The sequence below is a fragment of the Epinephelus fuscoguttatus genome, linkage group LG16 (assembly GCF_011397635.1).
Source record: "Epinephelus fuscoguttatus linkage group LG16, E.fuscoguttatus.final_Chr_v1".
Taxonomy (NCBI): Eukaryota; Metazoa; Chordata; class Actinopteri; order Perciformes; family Serranidae; genus Epinephelus; species Epinephelus fuscoguttatus.
This window is the reverse complement of record NC_064767.1, coordinates 15,706,133-15,722,872: the sequence shown is the minus strand read 5'-3', so window position 1 is coordinate 15,722,872 and position 16,740 is coordinate 15,706,133. Positions and strand designations below refer to the sequence as shown.

The following is a 16,740-nucleotide window of genomic DNA, read 5'->3' as shown; positions in this document are numbered from 1 at the left end:
ACTATACAGCAGCAGCAGGAGGAGGTGGGTGTGTGTGTGTGGTAGGGTGGGTGTGTGTGGGTTGATGTGATATGTGGGATGTTGGGTATGTGTGTTGGTGGGGTATCAGAGCTTGAATGGGACGGTGATACATTATTACAGCAGCCAATTGTTTCCCAGTTGCGTCAAGTCAGACAGAAACAACGGGAAAAGAACAGGAAGTTAGGTGGTCATCTTGACCATCAAAATAAAAGCGTGCATAAAAATAGAGCAATGTTTTTGATTTCGAAATCTAATGTTATAATAATGATAATAATTTTTATCTATAGAGCGCTTTTTATGGTATTTAAAGGCCCTTTACATTAGTCAACGATCATTATGTCTTGTGTTAGTTTTCTTTTATATATATATATTTTTTTAATAGATTTTTTAGATTTATTAATTTATAAGGAGCTGCAGTCCCTTGGCAAGATGTTTTGAAACCAATAAAAGGATAGCTAAAGTGGTACCAAATTGTATTATTCTGTGCTTTACAGTAAAGGTGCAGTGAAGGCTCCAGACAGAAGTTTTGCTTTAGTATCCTCCAGTGTCACCGTGTAAAAAATAGCCTAAACTAAATGTGCAGAAAGTTTCTTCAGCAATTAATGTCACAGTGTATTTTTGTAACTGGATACATACGCAAGTTGTCCCTATGCATCATGTTCACGGCGGTCTCCCCAGACTGCTTGAGAGTAATTTTGGGACCAGAAAATGATAAGCAGTGGGAAATTATTTACAGCAGGGGTTAAACTCATTTTAGTTCATGGGCCCGTACAGCCCAATTTGACCTCTCAAGTGGGCCAGAGGAGTAAAATCACTGCATAATAACCCACTGCATAACAACTCCTTTAACATTTCCCTTTTTAGTGTAAAGAAAATAATTCCAAAAACATTGTTCTATTTATAAAACAGATGATTAACAGCCTGTGATATCCTTAGAAAAATGATGTGCAAATTCAACAGTATGTCCCAGTTTGTCCACATTCAGTCAGTCTACTACTCACTTTAATTACATGTGCATTTTTTTCACAATTTCCCACTTAAGTTGAAGTTGATGAAGAAGCAGGTGAAGTCATCCGCTGCCTTACAAACCATTTACAATCTGAAGTTTCAGCAGCAGGGCTCCACTAATATTGTTTTAAGATAGAAGTCTACAGACTCCTTTATACTGAAGCTGCTGGTTGACAATAATTTGCTTTAAGCATGGCCACAGAAAGTATTCATTTTTATTTAAATCTCTCCTGTAACCTCTTAGCCGTCACATGTACATCAATATTAGATGTGCAAGTCAACTAGAGGGCCATGTTAACAAAATTTTTCAACAATAAATAATAATGTTTCAAGCCCAGATTAATTTAGGAGCATTTTGCTGCTCATAGCAATTGCATAATATTTTTATAGCCTTAGATATCTGTTGTGCTCAGTAGAAGTTGCAACACAAGTTGGTCATTCATGCAATAAGGCACCGCACCCAGGATGTAACTCATTGTACATGAGGCCATGTTAAATCAGAAAACCCTAAAGGAAGCGCATCAGTGTAACTATATGACCATAATATTTGCCTAAATTAAACTTCTAGGGGAATATGTAGTGAGCATGTTGCTGTTGGGAAGTTGATTTGGTCACATGGCTCCATTAGGGAATGGTTTTAAAACTAAAACCCTTTCACTGCTGGTTTTATTTTGAAATCTGACACCGGAAACGCGTATTTTCAGTGTGATCTAACTTGACGCTGGTGCTGGTGTCTGATCGGAGTGCGGCAGTATTGAAGGCAGGGGGAGGGGCTGCGGTGAAGGAGCAGAGTGTTGCAGGCAGGACAGAGCCGGACATGAGGGAGAAGGGGAAACACTGTAGCCGCTCCGCCGGCTTCATTGACCGGCGCGTCATCGTCCACCGGTCCGCCGATCGAGGTGCAGTGCGGTTGTGCGCTCTCTGCTTATTTCTCTGCTTATTGTGCGCAGGCTTTGGTCGCTGTTGAGCCCTCTGCTGCGCTCCGTGTGTGAGTGATGTGAAGCTGCGTTTGGTTTTACAGGAGAGCTCCAGATATACCGCAAAGTGGCTTTGCTGCTGCCTCTGATGGCATTTAATATTCTCTAGAAATATTCATGTCTAACCTCTGAGGCAGTTCAGCAGCGGTGCTGCTCAGTTCAGTGTCCCAGCTTCATGTTGTTGTTGTGTCACAGTTAAATGCATAGACAAAGTTGCAGTGTTCTATGCAGTTGCAGGGAGGTATGTGGGGTTTAACGACAGTGTTGATAAATTATCCAAGGCCTCCTCTAAGTACCATAATCAAATAAGTGAGGGACTGATGTCGGCAGTGAGGGCTTGTTTTTCTTCCTGAGGTGCCGCATCGCCTCTCTGTGCCCCGGAATGGCTCCTGGAGTTAACAGGAGGATTTTATGATTTCATCCCCCCCACCAGGTGAGGATGCGATGACCGGGGACACAGACAAATACCTGCGGCCTCAGGACCTCAAAGAGCTGGGGGATGACTCCCTCCCTCAGGAGGGGTACATGGGTTTCAGCATTGGAGCCCGCTCCGCCAGGTAAGCACCTGTCATTTATACTATAAAAAACACTCATGTATTCTGGTGCAGAGCTGACAACTACTGTCCAACTTGTCCTGAGAATATTACAGCTATATTATGTTTATATTGGCTAGATTTATAGTTGCTGTTGATGTTGTGGTTGTTTACACACATATGATGCCACCTGATGTGACTATAGTGTCATTGACATCATATAATGTTCAGCCCCTCCAACACACACATACACATACATATACCAGACACAAACACACACACTGACACACACACACAAACAGAATAATGGAAATTGCTGGAGAAAGCAGCTGGAAAGTTGCCACCCAATGATTCAACCTGACAAAATGATTCAGCATTTTGTGTGGCCTCATTCAAACCCAGGCAAAGATTACAACCGGCCCATAGTGTAACACAAGAGATATAAGCTGTACCTTTGAACTGCGATGCCTTTGATACTCTCTGTGAACAGCTGCGCATCGGGATTAGCCACGGGCCAAGCTAACTACAGTTTCACATAGTGGACAAAGTATGTAGTGGAAAACTGGCAGGCTCCAGTGAAAACACATCAGCAGCACACGGGACAAGTGTTGTGCAGCCCCCAGAGTGTATTGTAGCCTCGCTGACAGATGGCAGATGTACTGTGATGGTTGGATTGATAATAACAACAACACTGACTGTGACAGGAAGGTGCTGCCATCAGCGGGTCGCAGCAAACAAGGGAAACATTGAATTGAATGGAAAAAATCCACGTAAACAAAGTTTGATGAGGCTCATGGGTCATTTACTGGAAAGAGTTTTGACCTGAATTAGGTGCATTGTTGTTAGTTTAAAGGAATACTTCACCCACAAAATCATTTTTTGTGTGTGTCAGCTACTCATCCTGTGTTACATTGAATATGTGAAGAAAACTTTGTTTTTCTCTTATGCTTCCATGATGAATGAAGAATCAAAAAACAGAGAAAATTACTGATGAATTGAAGTCATGGGGGGCCAGGTTTAACACCAGCAAAACTACATCAGAACATCTGTTTACAAACTCTCACACAACGCATGCTGTACGAACCAAGTGTCATTTATCAAGTCGCATGCTCAGTACTTCACGAACTCATGTATTTTCCGCTAAAACCTTACACTTTAAAAACACGTATCCACATGAGCAGCATGCATGAGCTAACACATGTTTGAACTCTGCTCAAGCGTTCCATTGAGCATTGTTTAGTCTAGTTTTTTGCCAGCCGCTGAACTCGTCTGTGCTTGAGAATGTTTATACGGATGTAATGTTTTCGTGAAAAATGCCTGTTTGGGATGTACTGAGCTGACGACTGGATAAACAAGACTTGAATTATGCTGCACAAGTTGTGTGAGAGTTTGTAAACAGAAGTTTTGATATAGCCCTCTTTTACAGCAATTTACTCCAGATTTTTTTCAGTTTTTGGATTCTTCGTTCACTGAAAAGGCGTGCAAGAAAAACATGTCTGAATTCACTGTAACATGGAGTGAGTTATTGATGTATTAATAAACATTTTGTGGCCAAAATGTTCCTTTAAAATATCAAATCATAATAATTAAAAGAGACTGGTGACCACATTTGAGGGTTTGAGGCTCAAACTGCTGTTTGTTTACTAGTGTTAACAGTTTATTAGTATGCCTAGAATAAAAAGTGTGCGACAGATTCATTTTTAATGTCTCCGACCTGCTACAATTACAGCTACAAGTACCAAATCTGCTGCTTTTCTGTTATTGCATGTGAAGTAGAAGCTGAAATAGATTTGAAATTGTTGCAGTGTCTCTTTGCAGGGATGTGAATGTAACGCTGTGATTTATTGATCAATGAATGTATGATGCTGAGCAAGTTCTTTACTTTTCCTTACCTTTCTGTTTATGACATCGACATTGCATGGTTTGCTTTTTGACTGGGCTGCACACACACAAACACACACACGCAAAAAAAAAAACAACAACTAAAAGAGCTTGTGCCTAAGTCGTAGTGTACAACCATGCACAGCATCAATGTCATATGGAGGGGAAAAAAGAAAGCCACATCATGCTTGAATGTCTTCAAAATGCTTTGCTTTTCACTCTTCTATTTTGTTCTTTTTCTTGTTTTCCTGCACCGTGTCCCTCATTCTAGCCCTAGACTCAGGTAAGAAAAGAGTAGTTGTAGTCATAATAGTAGTAGGCAACATTAGCTGTGAATGGTGTCCCTGCTCCCCCCCCCCAAATTACTGTTTAACCCCGACCCTACACCTGTAAAACCGCTAACCCAAACCGTAAGTCATCCATCGTACATTGATGTCATCCAGTGTTGCTGTTCTTCTGTTTGTGGTAACAGATGTGTCACTCTGTCGCTGTTGTATTTGAGATCGTCGCTTCATTCACCATATTTTCTCATCCGTCTTCACTACATCATCACATCCACCAAATAAATGTTTTTTTTTTATACAGGTGTGGAAAAGAGGCAATCTTGCTGGAAATGATAAAATAAAAGCCACACTTTTCTTCAGTTTAAGTTGTGTGGACTAATCCTGTAACTTGATGTGGCACGTCCTTAAGTGGCACTTTATTTATATTTTTGTGGTGCCACAGAGTGTAACTTCCAGGGATCAAACACATCAGTTTATTAATTATCCGCCCCTTTTTGTCCCCTCTATTTACATATCAGTAATTGGAGCTTTCTTCAGGATCTTTCTGGATGTTAAATCCATGGTTTGCAGAGATGGAAACCTTACGGCTGAAGATCTCTCTGGAATTTTAGTCCAGCATTTAGACATCATCGAGGACAAGCACTCGCATACACAGATGCATTCACGCACAGACACTCACAATGCCTCAAACAATTGTCTCTTTGAGTCCACACAGATGCCTTCGTCAAAACACAGGTCCATTGGTATACATGGAGATGCAATACAGATAGAAAACAAGTCATTTGGAAAATGGGAAGTGGAGTTTACAGGAAGGCAGACTGATTGATCAACAGTAAAGTGAATGGGTGTGGGGAGAGGAAAGAAGGCGAAGGAGAAGGATGGGGTTTGAGGAAAGCAGCAAGATAGCAGCACGACTCTGAAATAGAGATAGCAGAGACAGGAAGAGATGATGGGGCAGCATTATTAAGATGAAGTGCTGGTAGGTGGCATGACGTGCAGAAATAGACAGACAATAAAGAGGACACCCGAGATAATGAGTGAGAAGGGAGGAAACACTGAAGGAAATGGAAGAGCATGGATGTTTAGGGCGGAGAGGGGAGGATGGACAGAATGAGAAAGAGGAGGAAGCTGTGAAGAACAAACAGGGTCCGGTTGAGAGCATGGGGGGTGGGTGGGGGTGTAGCGCGCCGCGGTGCTGCCATGCCAGCGAGTCCATTCAGGCCGTACAGAGTTGCTTGGTAACTTCGATGGTGGGGTAGGCAGGCTGTGCTGAATAAAGGGCTTCTCTCTGTGCTGAATAGGGTGCCCACTCAAACACGCTGAGCTCTGCATTTTCTCCCCCCCCCCCAGCTCACCCGTTCTCCCCCCTCCGCACTCACACAGGACACATCAGTACACATGTACAGTATGCACTTGGAAAAAAATAAGGCACAGAGTTGTCAGTGTAATCCAGGGATTGTGTCATTTTTTTCGAGCCCCTTCGACTCCCGTCATATATGTCTTTACAAGTGCACAAAATTTAAATGACTGCACACTCACACAGACATTTCGTCTCCTCTGCGCCGATCAAATCCCTGTAGCAAAGACAAAAAAACAACCTGAAAGGAGTCTACAGCGCCGCATCGAGCCTGAGAGGCTGCAAAAATAGGCACACGTCACCACACACACGGCCATAAAACAGACTGCAGCAAGACAGCTAGAAAAGACCAGCTTCCCTTTTGTATTTTGCTGCTCACAAACAGGTCTAGGTCAGCTGCTAATCTTAGAATAAAGCAATGTCACTCTTCCAGCTTGAGACAGATTTAACTGTTTGAAACATTTAAATTTCTTTTTACTGGACTGCACAGAAACTTGTCAGCCAGGCGCATACACGTACACTCCACTAATCTCTCATGTCTCATCATTTAGACGCTCGTAGTTACATCCGTGTCCGTGATACACACCCTCATATAGAGACGATCGCAGCAGCCATCTGTGTCTTCTTTCAGCCTGTTCCTCTTTTCCTCTATCTCTTAATGCAAACACACTGACCTCACTCACATTTCCATCTCTGAATAACCTGCTGCAGTATCTTTTCCTCGTTCAACTGCGGGCTCCTCAGTCTCTCTGTCTCTATCTTCCACTTTTAGCTTTTGGACTCTCTCCGTCCAGTCAGTTAAAAAAAAAACAAGTTCCCTGGAGGTTGCATGTAATAATGGATTCCTTGCTTTTTGTTTTATGTCGTGTTCCCCTGCTCGTCACTTGTTGTTGCCCACGGCGCCACGTTGTGTGGTAACATGTAGCCTCCGCTCCTTCAGTTCGGATAGGTCCAACACTCTCAACCGGAGCTCCTTCGCACGAGACAGTATGATGATTGAGGAGATTCTGGCGCCCACGAAGGACACGGTAAGATCTGTTTCTTGTCTTTGATGCCCCTTTTTCTCCCAGTATACCCCCTCTATACCTGACCACATACCTCACTTTGATGTCTCTTCTTTACCAAATTCCCTGGTGCATCCCTTATTTTCTCTTACACCGTCTTTCTGTCAGGGGCCTGGTGGATAAACCCAGGCTGGGTAGACTTGAAGCAGGGAGCAGGGTAGCTTTCCTTGTCTTGCACAAAGGTCATAACAGAAACAGTGTTGATGCCGTGCTTTCTTTTGCCAAAGTGCTGAGGGAGAGTGTATAGCACCTTGACGAAGAGTTTATTCAAACCTAAGGGCTTTGAGAGGCCTCCTCCGCCCCCCGCCCCCTTTGCTTTCCCACAGAAAAAACGCAGTGCTCTGCAGAGCTCGTCTAGCCTGTCCAACGCTTGTTTTGGTAGGCAGGAGCAAAAGCAGAAATTGTAAGCTCTTATTATAAACAGTATTAGTAATATAACCTATAAGTTCAGCGGCAACATCGCCCGAGATCTCAAACCGTGCTTGGCTGAAAATATGCACTCACGCCAACTTAATTCTTTTACAAAATAAGCAAATGTTTCAGACGTCCGAAGAGCTTCCTATTAAATTGGTATTCTATCAAAATGAAAATATACATGAGGTTTAAATCTTTTTTTTCCTCAGCGGTGGTCCATCTCAGTGCCATCACACTATAATCTGCTCCATATGGTCGAAGTTTCAGTTATTCAGGGTTTGTTTGAGTTTAATACCTAAATCGTAGGACCGTCTCATCTTCACAGAGATAGGATCATGTTTTCTCTGATGGAAATTGAATCCTTTAGTGAAACAAAGCACCGTAAACTCACATGTCTGGATCGCACAGTTGCCCTCCGTGTGACTTCTGAACTGTCTCTCTTCTCCCCCAAGCTTCAGAGTGTCTGTAAAGACATTTCCTACTTGGTTGACCCGCTCAATAAGGTATAAAGAGTTCATGGATGTCTGACTCATTCGTCAAGTTCTGTTATTATTCCAGTCGCTGTGGTTCGTCTCTCATCGCTCTGTCTTGAGTTTTGTGTATTTGTTTGTTTTGGGTCCGTGCCATTCTCATCTCACTCATTAGTGCGGGTCTGTGTCTGGTGAATGGTCGTTCCCATGCTACTCTCAGTGCACACCAGTTCCCATGATTTGCTGTTTACATACATAATTATTAAGGCTGGTTTTTGGTTTCTGGTTTTTCAAGCATCATGATTGCCTCACCAGTTTTTGTACATTTCAGTGTAGAGCTTTTTTTTTTTTTTCCTACTTTTTGTCCCGATTGTGATGAGACTGTAGATAGTGGTGACAAATTTTGTCGAAATATGAGTAGAGCTGCAACGATTAATCGATTAGTTGTCAACCATTAAATAAATCACCTACTAATTTGAATAGTTTTTGTAACCAGATTTTATTCAGCAATTAGCGTATATGATAATACAGTGGCACAGTGTCATGTTTTTCATTTTAAACTGAAATATTAACCCTTTTATCCCCCAACAATCCCCTCCCAGCTCAACAGAGCAAAGTAATGATGAATGAATAAATAAATAAAAATGATTGTATAACATACATAGACACAAAGTGGATGTGCAACTAATTTAAAATAGATAGATGAAGAAATAAATGAAAAAAATACATAATATTAATAAAATAAAAAGTAAAAATCAGCTAAAAATCAGGTAATACTTAAGATCAACACGCTAACCTAACCTTGTCTGCAGCCTACAATATCACAATCTAAAATATATGTACCCACACTGTTACATCGCCACACATAGTTGTGTCGACACAATAAATGCACTCAAAAAAATCAACACTTAACCTTTCTCCAGTCGTACTTTGAGGTCGAAGTGGGAGATAAGAGGCTGCACGTGTTTGTAAAACTTCTCAGCCAAGCCACAGATTTGATCTTTTGATCAAAGTTGATCCAGTTTCAGAAGTGACATTAAATCCCGCAGCCTACATATTTGTGAGAGGTGAGCAATTTTTCCAAAAGAGGAGGCTTCGACGGCAAGCTCGTAAATTTGCAAAAGAAATTACAGTTCTTTGTATAGCAGTTATTCTAACACCCTCCCCAGGGATACCAAAGATGGCACGCTGAGGCGATGAGTCCAGTATCTTTGATGTAACATCAAAAAAGAGGGCATGACCAGAGCATGAGTAAAGTTTGCTGGTGCCTGAGGTTTGGATAGATACATCTTCGATAATCTAACTTTGCTAAAATTGATCCTGTGAAGAACTTTGAAGTGAATGAGACAGCCTTGCACAAGAGGAGGATAAATTTATCGCTTTCAATGCATCATCCCACCATAAAACTGACTAGGAGTAATTTTCTCTGATTGAATATATTTTCTGGTTTCGTTTCTCCTCTATGACAGCAGACTAAGAGTATTTTTGGGTTGTGCAAAAAACAAGACATTTGACAATGTAATTCTGGGTTTTGGGAAACACTGATTGGCATTTTTCACCATTTTCTGACATTTTTTAGAGCAAGCAACTAATCGATTAATCAAGAAAATAATGAATAAATTAACCAACAATGCAAATAATTGTTAGTTGCAGCCCTAGATATGAGCTAAGAAGCTGTAAATGATGTCACGTCATGACTTCACGCCATAAAAAAGAAGGGAGGGTCATGTCTGTCAGCTGTTGTGTCCGTACAAGGATTTATATTTAGCTCTCTCTTTCCTTTCATTCACTTTTTTGTGTCTCTCTCATCTGTCTCGACTTTTTTCCTTTTCATCTGCCTTGCTCGTCTCTCTCCTCGTTCCACTTTATTCACCTCAATCTCTTTCCTCCTCTCCCTCGCTCTATAACCTTCTCTTTCTCTGTCTTATCTCTGCTCTCCTCACCTCTGTCATTGGATCCTCCTCTCTCAGCACCTGGCTGTGACCAGAGACTACAGCTCGGATTGTATGCGGCGCTACAGCTGGACTCCGGACACCATGGACCACAGCCACAACACTGTCTCCAGCCCCATCCACTCTGGGTAAGAACAGCTGCACCGTCTCATAGGATAAGTTCACCAGCATACACTAAATACAAAAGCTAAAACATAAGCTGCACACACCTCCTGCATAAATTACACATTTTCTGTGCTTGCTGCACACAACTGTTGTCTTTTGTTCTCCCTCCTAAGAGTCGATATTCAGCAAACCCTGCAGCACTGGTGCAGATATGATGCAGGGCTGTGGGATTTCTGCAGTGCTGCTACTGTACACATTACAGCAACAAAAGACACAGTCCATCCTCTAAAGCTCTCATGTCATACCATAAGTCTAGAGACATGGTCCAGACGTCGCCTTCATGTTCACTGACATCAGCTCTATTTCTGTCATCGCAGAAACAAAGTGCAGGCTCTGTGTGAGCTCATGGCACCGTGGCTCGTGTGTTTCATTTGGATAAAGTGATAGGGGTTTGCTCTCATTGCATACTTTGAATATATGGCGTTGTAAAATGTAAATGCTCTCGATGAAAGGCGCTGTCTTTGCACAGAAGTTCATGCTTATTTTCTTTGCTCAGGGATCTGTCATGTCCAGTTTTGGTTGAATCACTATTACGCCTTGTGCGTTTGTCTTTCTATTCATATATTATTTTGTTTGTTGTCATTTTGTCCCTTGTTTCCCTTTGGTTTTCCACCCGTGTAGTTTTAAATCTTTCTTTCATCATCAGCCATCATTACAGATCCCAACCGTGATTGTGAAACCTTGATACTAAAACTAGGTTCTGGGGGTTTGCCTCCTGCATTGCCTCCATGTGTTTATTTTGCAGCCTCTCCTCCCCGCTCCCTCAGTATGACTCCAGGTGATGACTGAGTTCGCTGCTTTCACCCATGATGCCGCAGTGATGTCACTCACTCCTCCACCTCTGTCTCCCTCTGACCTCGTCACTCTCTCCTAGCCTCCTCTCCCCCCACTCTTCCACTCTGTGCTCGTCTCATCCGTGTGTGTCTGGTGTTTCATTTGCACTGCCTTAGATATTAGAAGTGTGTAGTCAACGTGTTTGGGAGTCTCTTCATTGATGTGCCGTCTCTCTGTCTCTCACAGTGCACATTAAAAATGAATCTTTCTCGAAACCTTACAGGGATTCTGCTAACTTCCAACATACAGTGTAGAAAAAGCAACAACACAGTACATAACACAACACCGTAGTGAAAAGAAGAGCCATGTTTGGCTTTACATATACACAGCTTATACAGTTTTCCATTAGGCTTGGGCGGCATCAAGGTATTACCGTATACCAGAGTATTTTTTTAATACCATCAAAGATATAAGCACTCCTCTTTCTATTAAACTGATACAGAGATGCTGTGTTGAGATGATAATTGTATGTAGTGCACAGCACGCACCACCAGAGGTCAGTCTCTATTGGTGGGACAGGCAGCAGAGCTGATAAGATAGCAACTGCGAGTGGTGGGGATAATGTTGCAGGACTAAAGCCAGCCAGCAGTCATAGATAGAAAAGCGGGGATAAACAGTGTGTAAAAACAGCATGTTAACATCTAACTCAGTGGATGGACCCTTCGCTAAGTCCCGACCCCGGATGCAGAATGGCCAGTTATAATGTAGCATCTGGGTCCGACAACAACACAGCTGTGCTCCATTGACTCTAATGCAGTCGTTTCAGATTTCCTTCATTTTCAGGCTGGTTTTGTGGATTTGGAGCTAAATGTTGTGCCTGGGGCACGTCGTGTATTAATGATACTCGTTACCTGGAGAGGTTGGAAAAATATAAACTTTCTTCCCTGTTCCAAAACCAAAATCAGACCCTGAAAAGTGTAGGGTTAGCTAGCTAGCTACTGAAGATATAGCCTACTGAATGTATACACATGCTGCTTTTGCTTTTTAATGATAAAAGATGATGAAACAGTGAAACAAAGACCGACCCTGCTGTACAGGAACCAGTGAAGGGAAGCAGGATAACTTTGCTGATGTTCAACCAGCTGTGTGTCATCACATTTTGAACAGATGAGTAGCGTTTTGCTTTGCCCAGAGCTACCTGCCCATCCAGAGGTACAGTGCTGGCAGCAGCACAGGGGCGAAGCCAAACACTGTTCATCTGCACACACTGTGATGCCACACACCTGGTTCAATATCAGCAAAGTTTTCCTTTATATTCATTGTCTTGTGTGGCGATCAGCAGGTGGTTCACTTTTACACTGTGATCTGTAGCCTATAGTTCGGCTTTAGCTTCTAACTATCTTTGTCTTTTTAACCTGTTGTTGCTGCTGAGTCAGTTTGACATCCTGGATATATCCTTCAAACACAGACTGTACACCCGTCTGTCTGCTTCTCTCTGGAATCACTGTTTCATTTCTCCAAAAATATGATAATATTTCTTCAGGGAGTGCAGTTAGTTACAGTGTGGGCTCCATGTTAGCTCCAACAGCTTGACAGACCATTGCAAAGGGGCGGGGCTTAGTGAAAGGTCAGTTGCGAGTGGTGGGGATAACGTTACAGGACTAAAGCCAGTCAGCAGTGCTAGATAGAGAAGTTTGTTGCCATATACCATTTACCCCGTTGAAATGTCAGGCAGGTATAAAGTTATGAAACAGATGCCGCCCAAGCCTATTTTCCATCCTCACTCTTTATCCGTGCCACTGATGTTATTAATGGGATGCCAAAATGTGCTCTTAACTTGAAGAATGGGACATACCACATATTAATCACATTAACCCTATCTCGGTGAAACATCTGTGCAGGTGTTTAATATTTGATCACTGAATGCTGCTTTAGAGGAACTGAAACTTTGGCAACAGTCTCACCTTCAGCCTCAGGAGTGGAAACTAAACTTTCTGCAACTGTCATCAGCACCCTGTTTAGTTTCAGACAGTGTTTAATGTTCTAAATTGAGGCGTGTGAAGGTGAGAACTGCCAACTTTCAGACCTCAAAGCATCATTTATTTTCTTCTTTCTATCGTACTGTCTTTTACTCTTTTCTCTATTTTTTGTTATTTCCTCTCTTTTCCTTTCTTTGTTTGGGTGTACGGTGATCACAGCATGGGAATCGTCCTCCTCACTTGTGTCCGTGGTGGCTTCTGTCTATCTTTCTCTCTGTCCATGTCTGTTCCACCTCTAACACTGTTGTTTTGCACCTCGCAGGTTCTTGGTCAGCTTCATGGTGGATGCCCGCGGTGGTTCCATGAGAGGAAGCCGCCACAATGGCATGCGCATCATCATCCCCCCCAGGAAGTGCACGGCGCCCACACGCATCACGTGTCGCCTGGCCAAAAGGCACAAGCTAGCTTACCCCCCACCCATGGTGGAGGGAGAGGGGCTGGTCAGCCGGCTGGTGGAGGTCGGACCAGCTGGCGCGCAGTTCCTCGGGTAGGACTTTCTTTGTTTTTTTTAAACACTTAATTTATAGATTTTTTTTCCATTTACATATTTCTACAGACTAAGTTTGACTTTCTTTTCCAGTCCTGTGATCGTGGAGATCCCTCACTTTGGGTCCATGCGAGGGAAAGAGAGGGAGTTGATTGTGTTGAGGAGTGACAATGGTGACACATGGAAGGAGCACCAGTCTGACACCAGACCTGAAGATCTCCTCGAGCTGCTCAGTGGAATGGATGAAGGTAAAAGAAAGGTTATTCAGTGTCATTTACCAAAGATAGTTAGTACAGAGACACGTTTTGTCTGCAGTGAGTGGATGAAGGTGAACTGACGCGCTTAGAAAGACCTACACTACATGACCCAGAGCTATATGTCAGCTGGTGACCTAGATATCTTATTTTCACTCCAGCAGAATGTTTTCAGTCTGTTTAGCCTATTTAGTGTCCTTTTTTTGTAATGACACTGACCAAACTGTCAGATCTTAATAGTACCTAACATTTAAATGCATTTATAAAGTCAGAATTTGTATTTAGTAACCATTTGATGTTGCTTAAAATCCCATTCATGAGTGTAATATTTTCTGTCACAGAGCTGGACAGCCCTGCCGAGTTGGAGAAGAAGCGCATTTGCCGCATCGTCACCAGCGATTTTCCTCAGTATTTTGCCGTGGTGTCACGGATCAAGCAGGAGTCTAACCACATGGGCCCTGACGGAGGCATGCTGTCCAGCAGCACCGTGCCCATGGTCCAGGCCTCGTTCCCACAAGGGGCGCTCACCAAGAGGATTCGTGTCGGCCTGCAGGTACAGCAGGACTCCTTGGATCAGCTCAAATTCAATCTGTTGCATGACTCAGCTTTTTGGTTGCAAATACTGTACACTGGCCTATTATTTTATTTATACCTGACCTATTTCTGGTTGAATATTTGATTCCGCCTCACACGCCTAGACTCTTTAATTTCATAGAAAGTTCAGGGAAAGTTTGATAAAACATTTCTCAGGCTTTTATCAGCAAACTTTTTCTCTGTCTCCTCTGTGTTTCTGTCCAGGCCCAGCCTGTGCCAGATGACATGGTGAGGGCAGTCCTTGGGAACAGAGCGACGTTCAGCCCCATCGTCACCGTTGAGCCCAGGAGGAGGAAGTTCCATAAGCCGATCACCATGACAATCCCTGTCCCACCTCGATCGGCAGAAGGCCATCCCAGCGGCCACCGAGGCGACTCTGCACCCTGCCTGCGTCTGCTCTGCAGCATCACAGGCAAGTAGACCTGTAGATAACTAGAGCATGACAACACTGTCGCAGTACCTTTTTCCAAAATCCTCCTGCAGACCTCACTTTGAGTTATTTAATACTAGCAGTTTGACAGTCGTGGTATCCTTAGATGCCAACAAATGCGATTCATGGCACAACACATAGTTGTTCATCCATTCATTATACATAAAACAGAGTTAGTAACTCGCAGGCAGTATAAATTGAATAGCCGCGGGCGCATCAGGCCCACTTTGATGTCAAAAGCCACGGGTCGATAGAGGGAAGATGAAGAGCCGAGAAGATAAAAGGATGAGGACTACAGAAGCTGAAAGACTGGCAAGATTGGAACAGCAGTGAGCTCATCTTTTGGCCCTTGTTTCATGCAGGAGGGACGTCTCCTGCCCAGTGGGAGGACATCACAGGGACCACACCACTGTCCTTTGTAACTGATTGCGTCTCCTTCACCACAAATGTGTCGGCCAGGTGAGACACACACATCCACATGCAGTATACACACACACACACACACACACACACTCACACTCACACTCACACACATAACTATATTTCTATAGTGCAGTAAAACCACTTTTTCTCCAAAGCTGGATAATAAATACTTATTTGCAGTTACCAAAATGTTACCCTGGCACTCCATTCACATTTAAGTGGACAGGATTAGCCTGCCTGTTTTCCATAAATGCAAGTTTCTAACCAATACAGACTAGTGCGGAGGTGATTCATCCAGCTATTAACTGTCTTCCTCCTAAAGCCTTCCCCACTGCCTTCTCACTGGCACCCTTTAGTGGCTTGAACATAAAAATACTAGATGAGAACGCTTAAGTTAACGACAGCTCCTTTCTAAAATAGAACAGTTGCTGGATATTATTCAAGCTGCAAGCGTAATTTTGCTGCCAAGGAAATGTTGATTTTTGAGTCTAGAGCAACCCATAAGAGCCTTCGTCTGTGGACCTGACTTTGCTGCACACAATCTAAGATTTAACATCACTGAGGAGAGGCTACATGATTATTTAAGAAACCCTTAAATCGATTGTAATGAGCACAGAAATCTTCTACCACTTCTGCCAACTACAGATAAACAAAAGTGAAAGTGAATTAAAACTAGCCCCTTTTCTATTTGGCTCAGTTTTGCGTTCTATCAAAAAGTCTTGTTCTCTTTCTCTTCGCATTGGTTACAGGGAAAAGCAGCTCCCAATAGCCAGAAACGAAGTGCATGTTGTCTTGCCTAGAGATGTGACGATTACACACTCAAAAGAAAATAAATCCGTCCATAATTTTTTACAATGAATTAAGTCATTTTCAGGTGAAAATGCCAAACGCTTTCTTGACATTTTTATGGACCAAACAATTCACTGAGAAATTGACTGACAGATTTAAGCTAGGGTAGGCAGTTTGTTTTCTCTATGGAGTCATTGGGCAAAAATCCCAAAATTGCCAAAATTGTAATGTAATTTAATTTGTTTGGGAGAAAACTAGACTTCTGCATCTTTTCTTAGCTCTGTTTTTATACAAGAAAATCTAGCCCATGACGGGAGACTTTGACCGAGTCATTTCAGAGGAAAGGTGTTTCTGTTGGCTGTTCTGCAAATTGCAGATGCATGTGCACGTCCCTTTCAGTGACGGAGAATCCTGCAGAAAAAGTTACGATTCCAGCATTGGCAACAACTGGAGTTATCAAAAAGAGAGTTTAAAGAGAGTCTGACAATATAAAAAACAAAACACGTCAGTACGTGTTTTTAGATATTAACAGAAAATGTTCTTAATAGCTTAGCCTTGCTAACTGGAGCCAAAGGCACATGGCTGCTAGTTCATGTTCATGTAGCTAGAGTCTCGAAACACAGGCCCACAAGTTTGCAGGATGGTAATTCTCATGGAATTGCCGCATTTTAACAGCATCAGGATCATGACCCTTATCAGGATGATTGAAATTATTAACCAGTATTTGTATAGGTTACTGTATGAAGGGCCTGTATATGCTTGTGCTTGTCTGGTTGGAGGGGGAGCTGCAGGAGGAGGGTGTATTTTCAAAATCTGTCAGGTAT

At 42.8% G+C, this 16,740-nt stretch overlaps 1 protein-coding gene across 33 annotated transcripts in view; it reads left to right on the top strand.

Annotated features, from left to right (window-relative positions):
- Positions 1–16,740, top strand: part of ank3a (ankyrin 3a) — a 169,894-nt gene that overhangs the window by 128,515 nt on the left and 24,639 nt on the right. For 18 of the 33 annotated variants that reach the window (XM_049599695.1, XM_049599711.1, XM_049599710.1 and 15 more), the window contains 10 exons: positions 2,440–2,563; positions 6,987–7,089; positions 7,992–8,042; positions 9,980–10,089; positions 10,872–10,904; positions 13,202–13,426; positions 13,520–13,674; positions 14,022–14,233; positions 14,479–14,686; positions 15,067–15,163. In XM_049599695.1, the coding sequence (XP_049455652.1) occupies positions 2,440–2,563; positions 6,987–7,089; positions 7,992–8,042; positions 9,980–10,089; positions 10,872–10,904; positions 13,202–13,426; positions 13,520–13,674; positions 14,022–14,233; positions 14,479–14,686; positions 15,067–15,163 (1,318 nt within the window). Of the gene's footprint in view, positions 1–347; positions 1,929–2,439; positions 2,564–4,691; positions 4,704–6,986; positions 7,090–7,991; positions 8,043–9,979; positions 10,090–10,871; positions 10,905–13,201; positions 13,427–13,519; positions 13,675–14,021; positions 14,234–14,478; positions 14,687–15,066; positions 15,164–16,740 lie in introns of those variants that run through there. The other 15 variants (XM_049599721.1, XM_049599720.1, XM_049599718.1 and 12 more) reach the window with 8 other exon arrangements.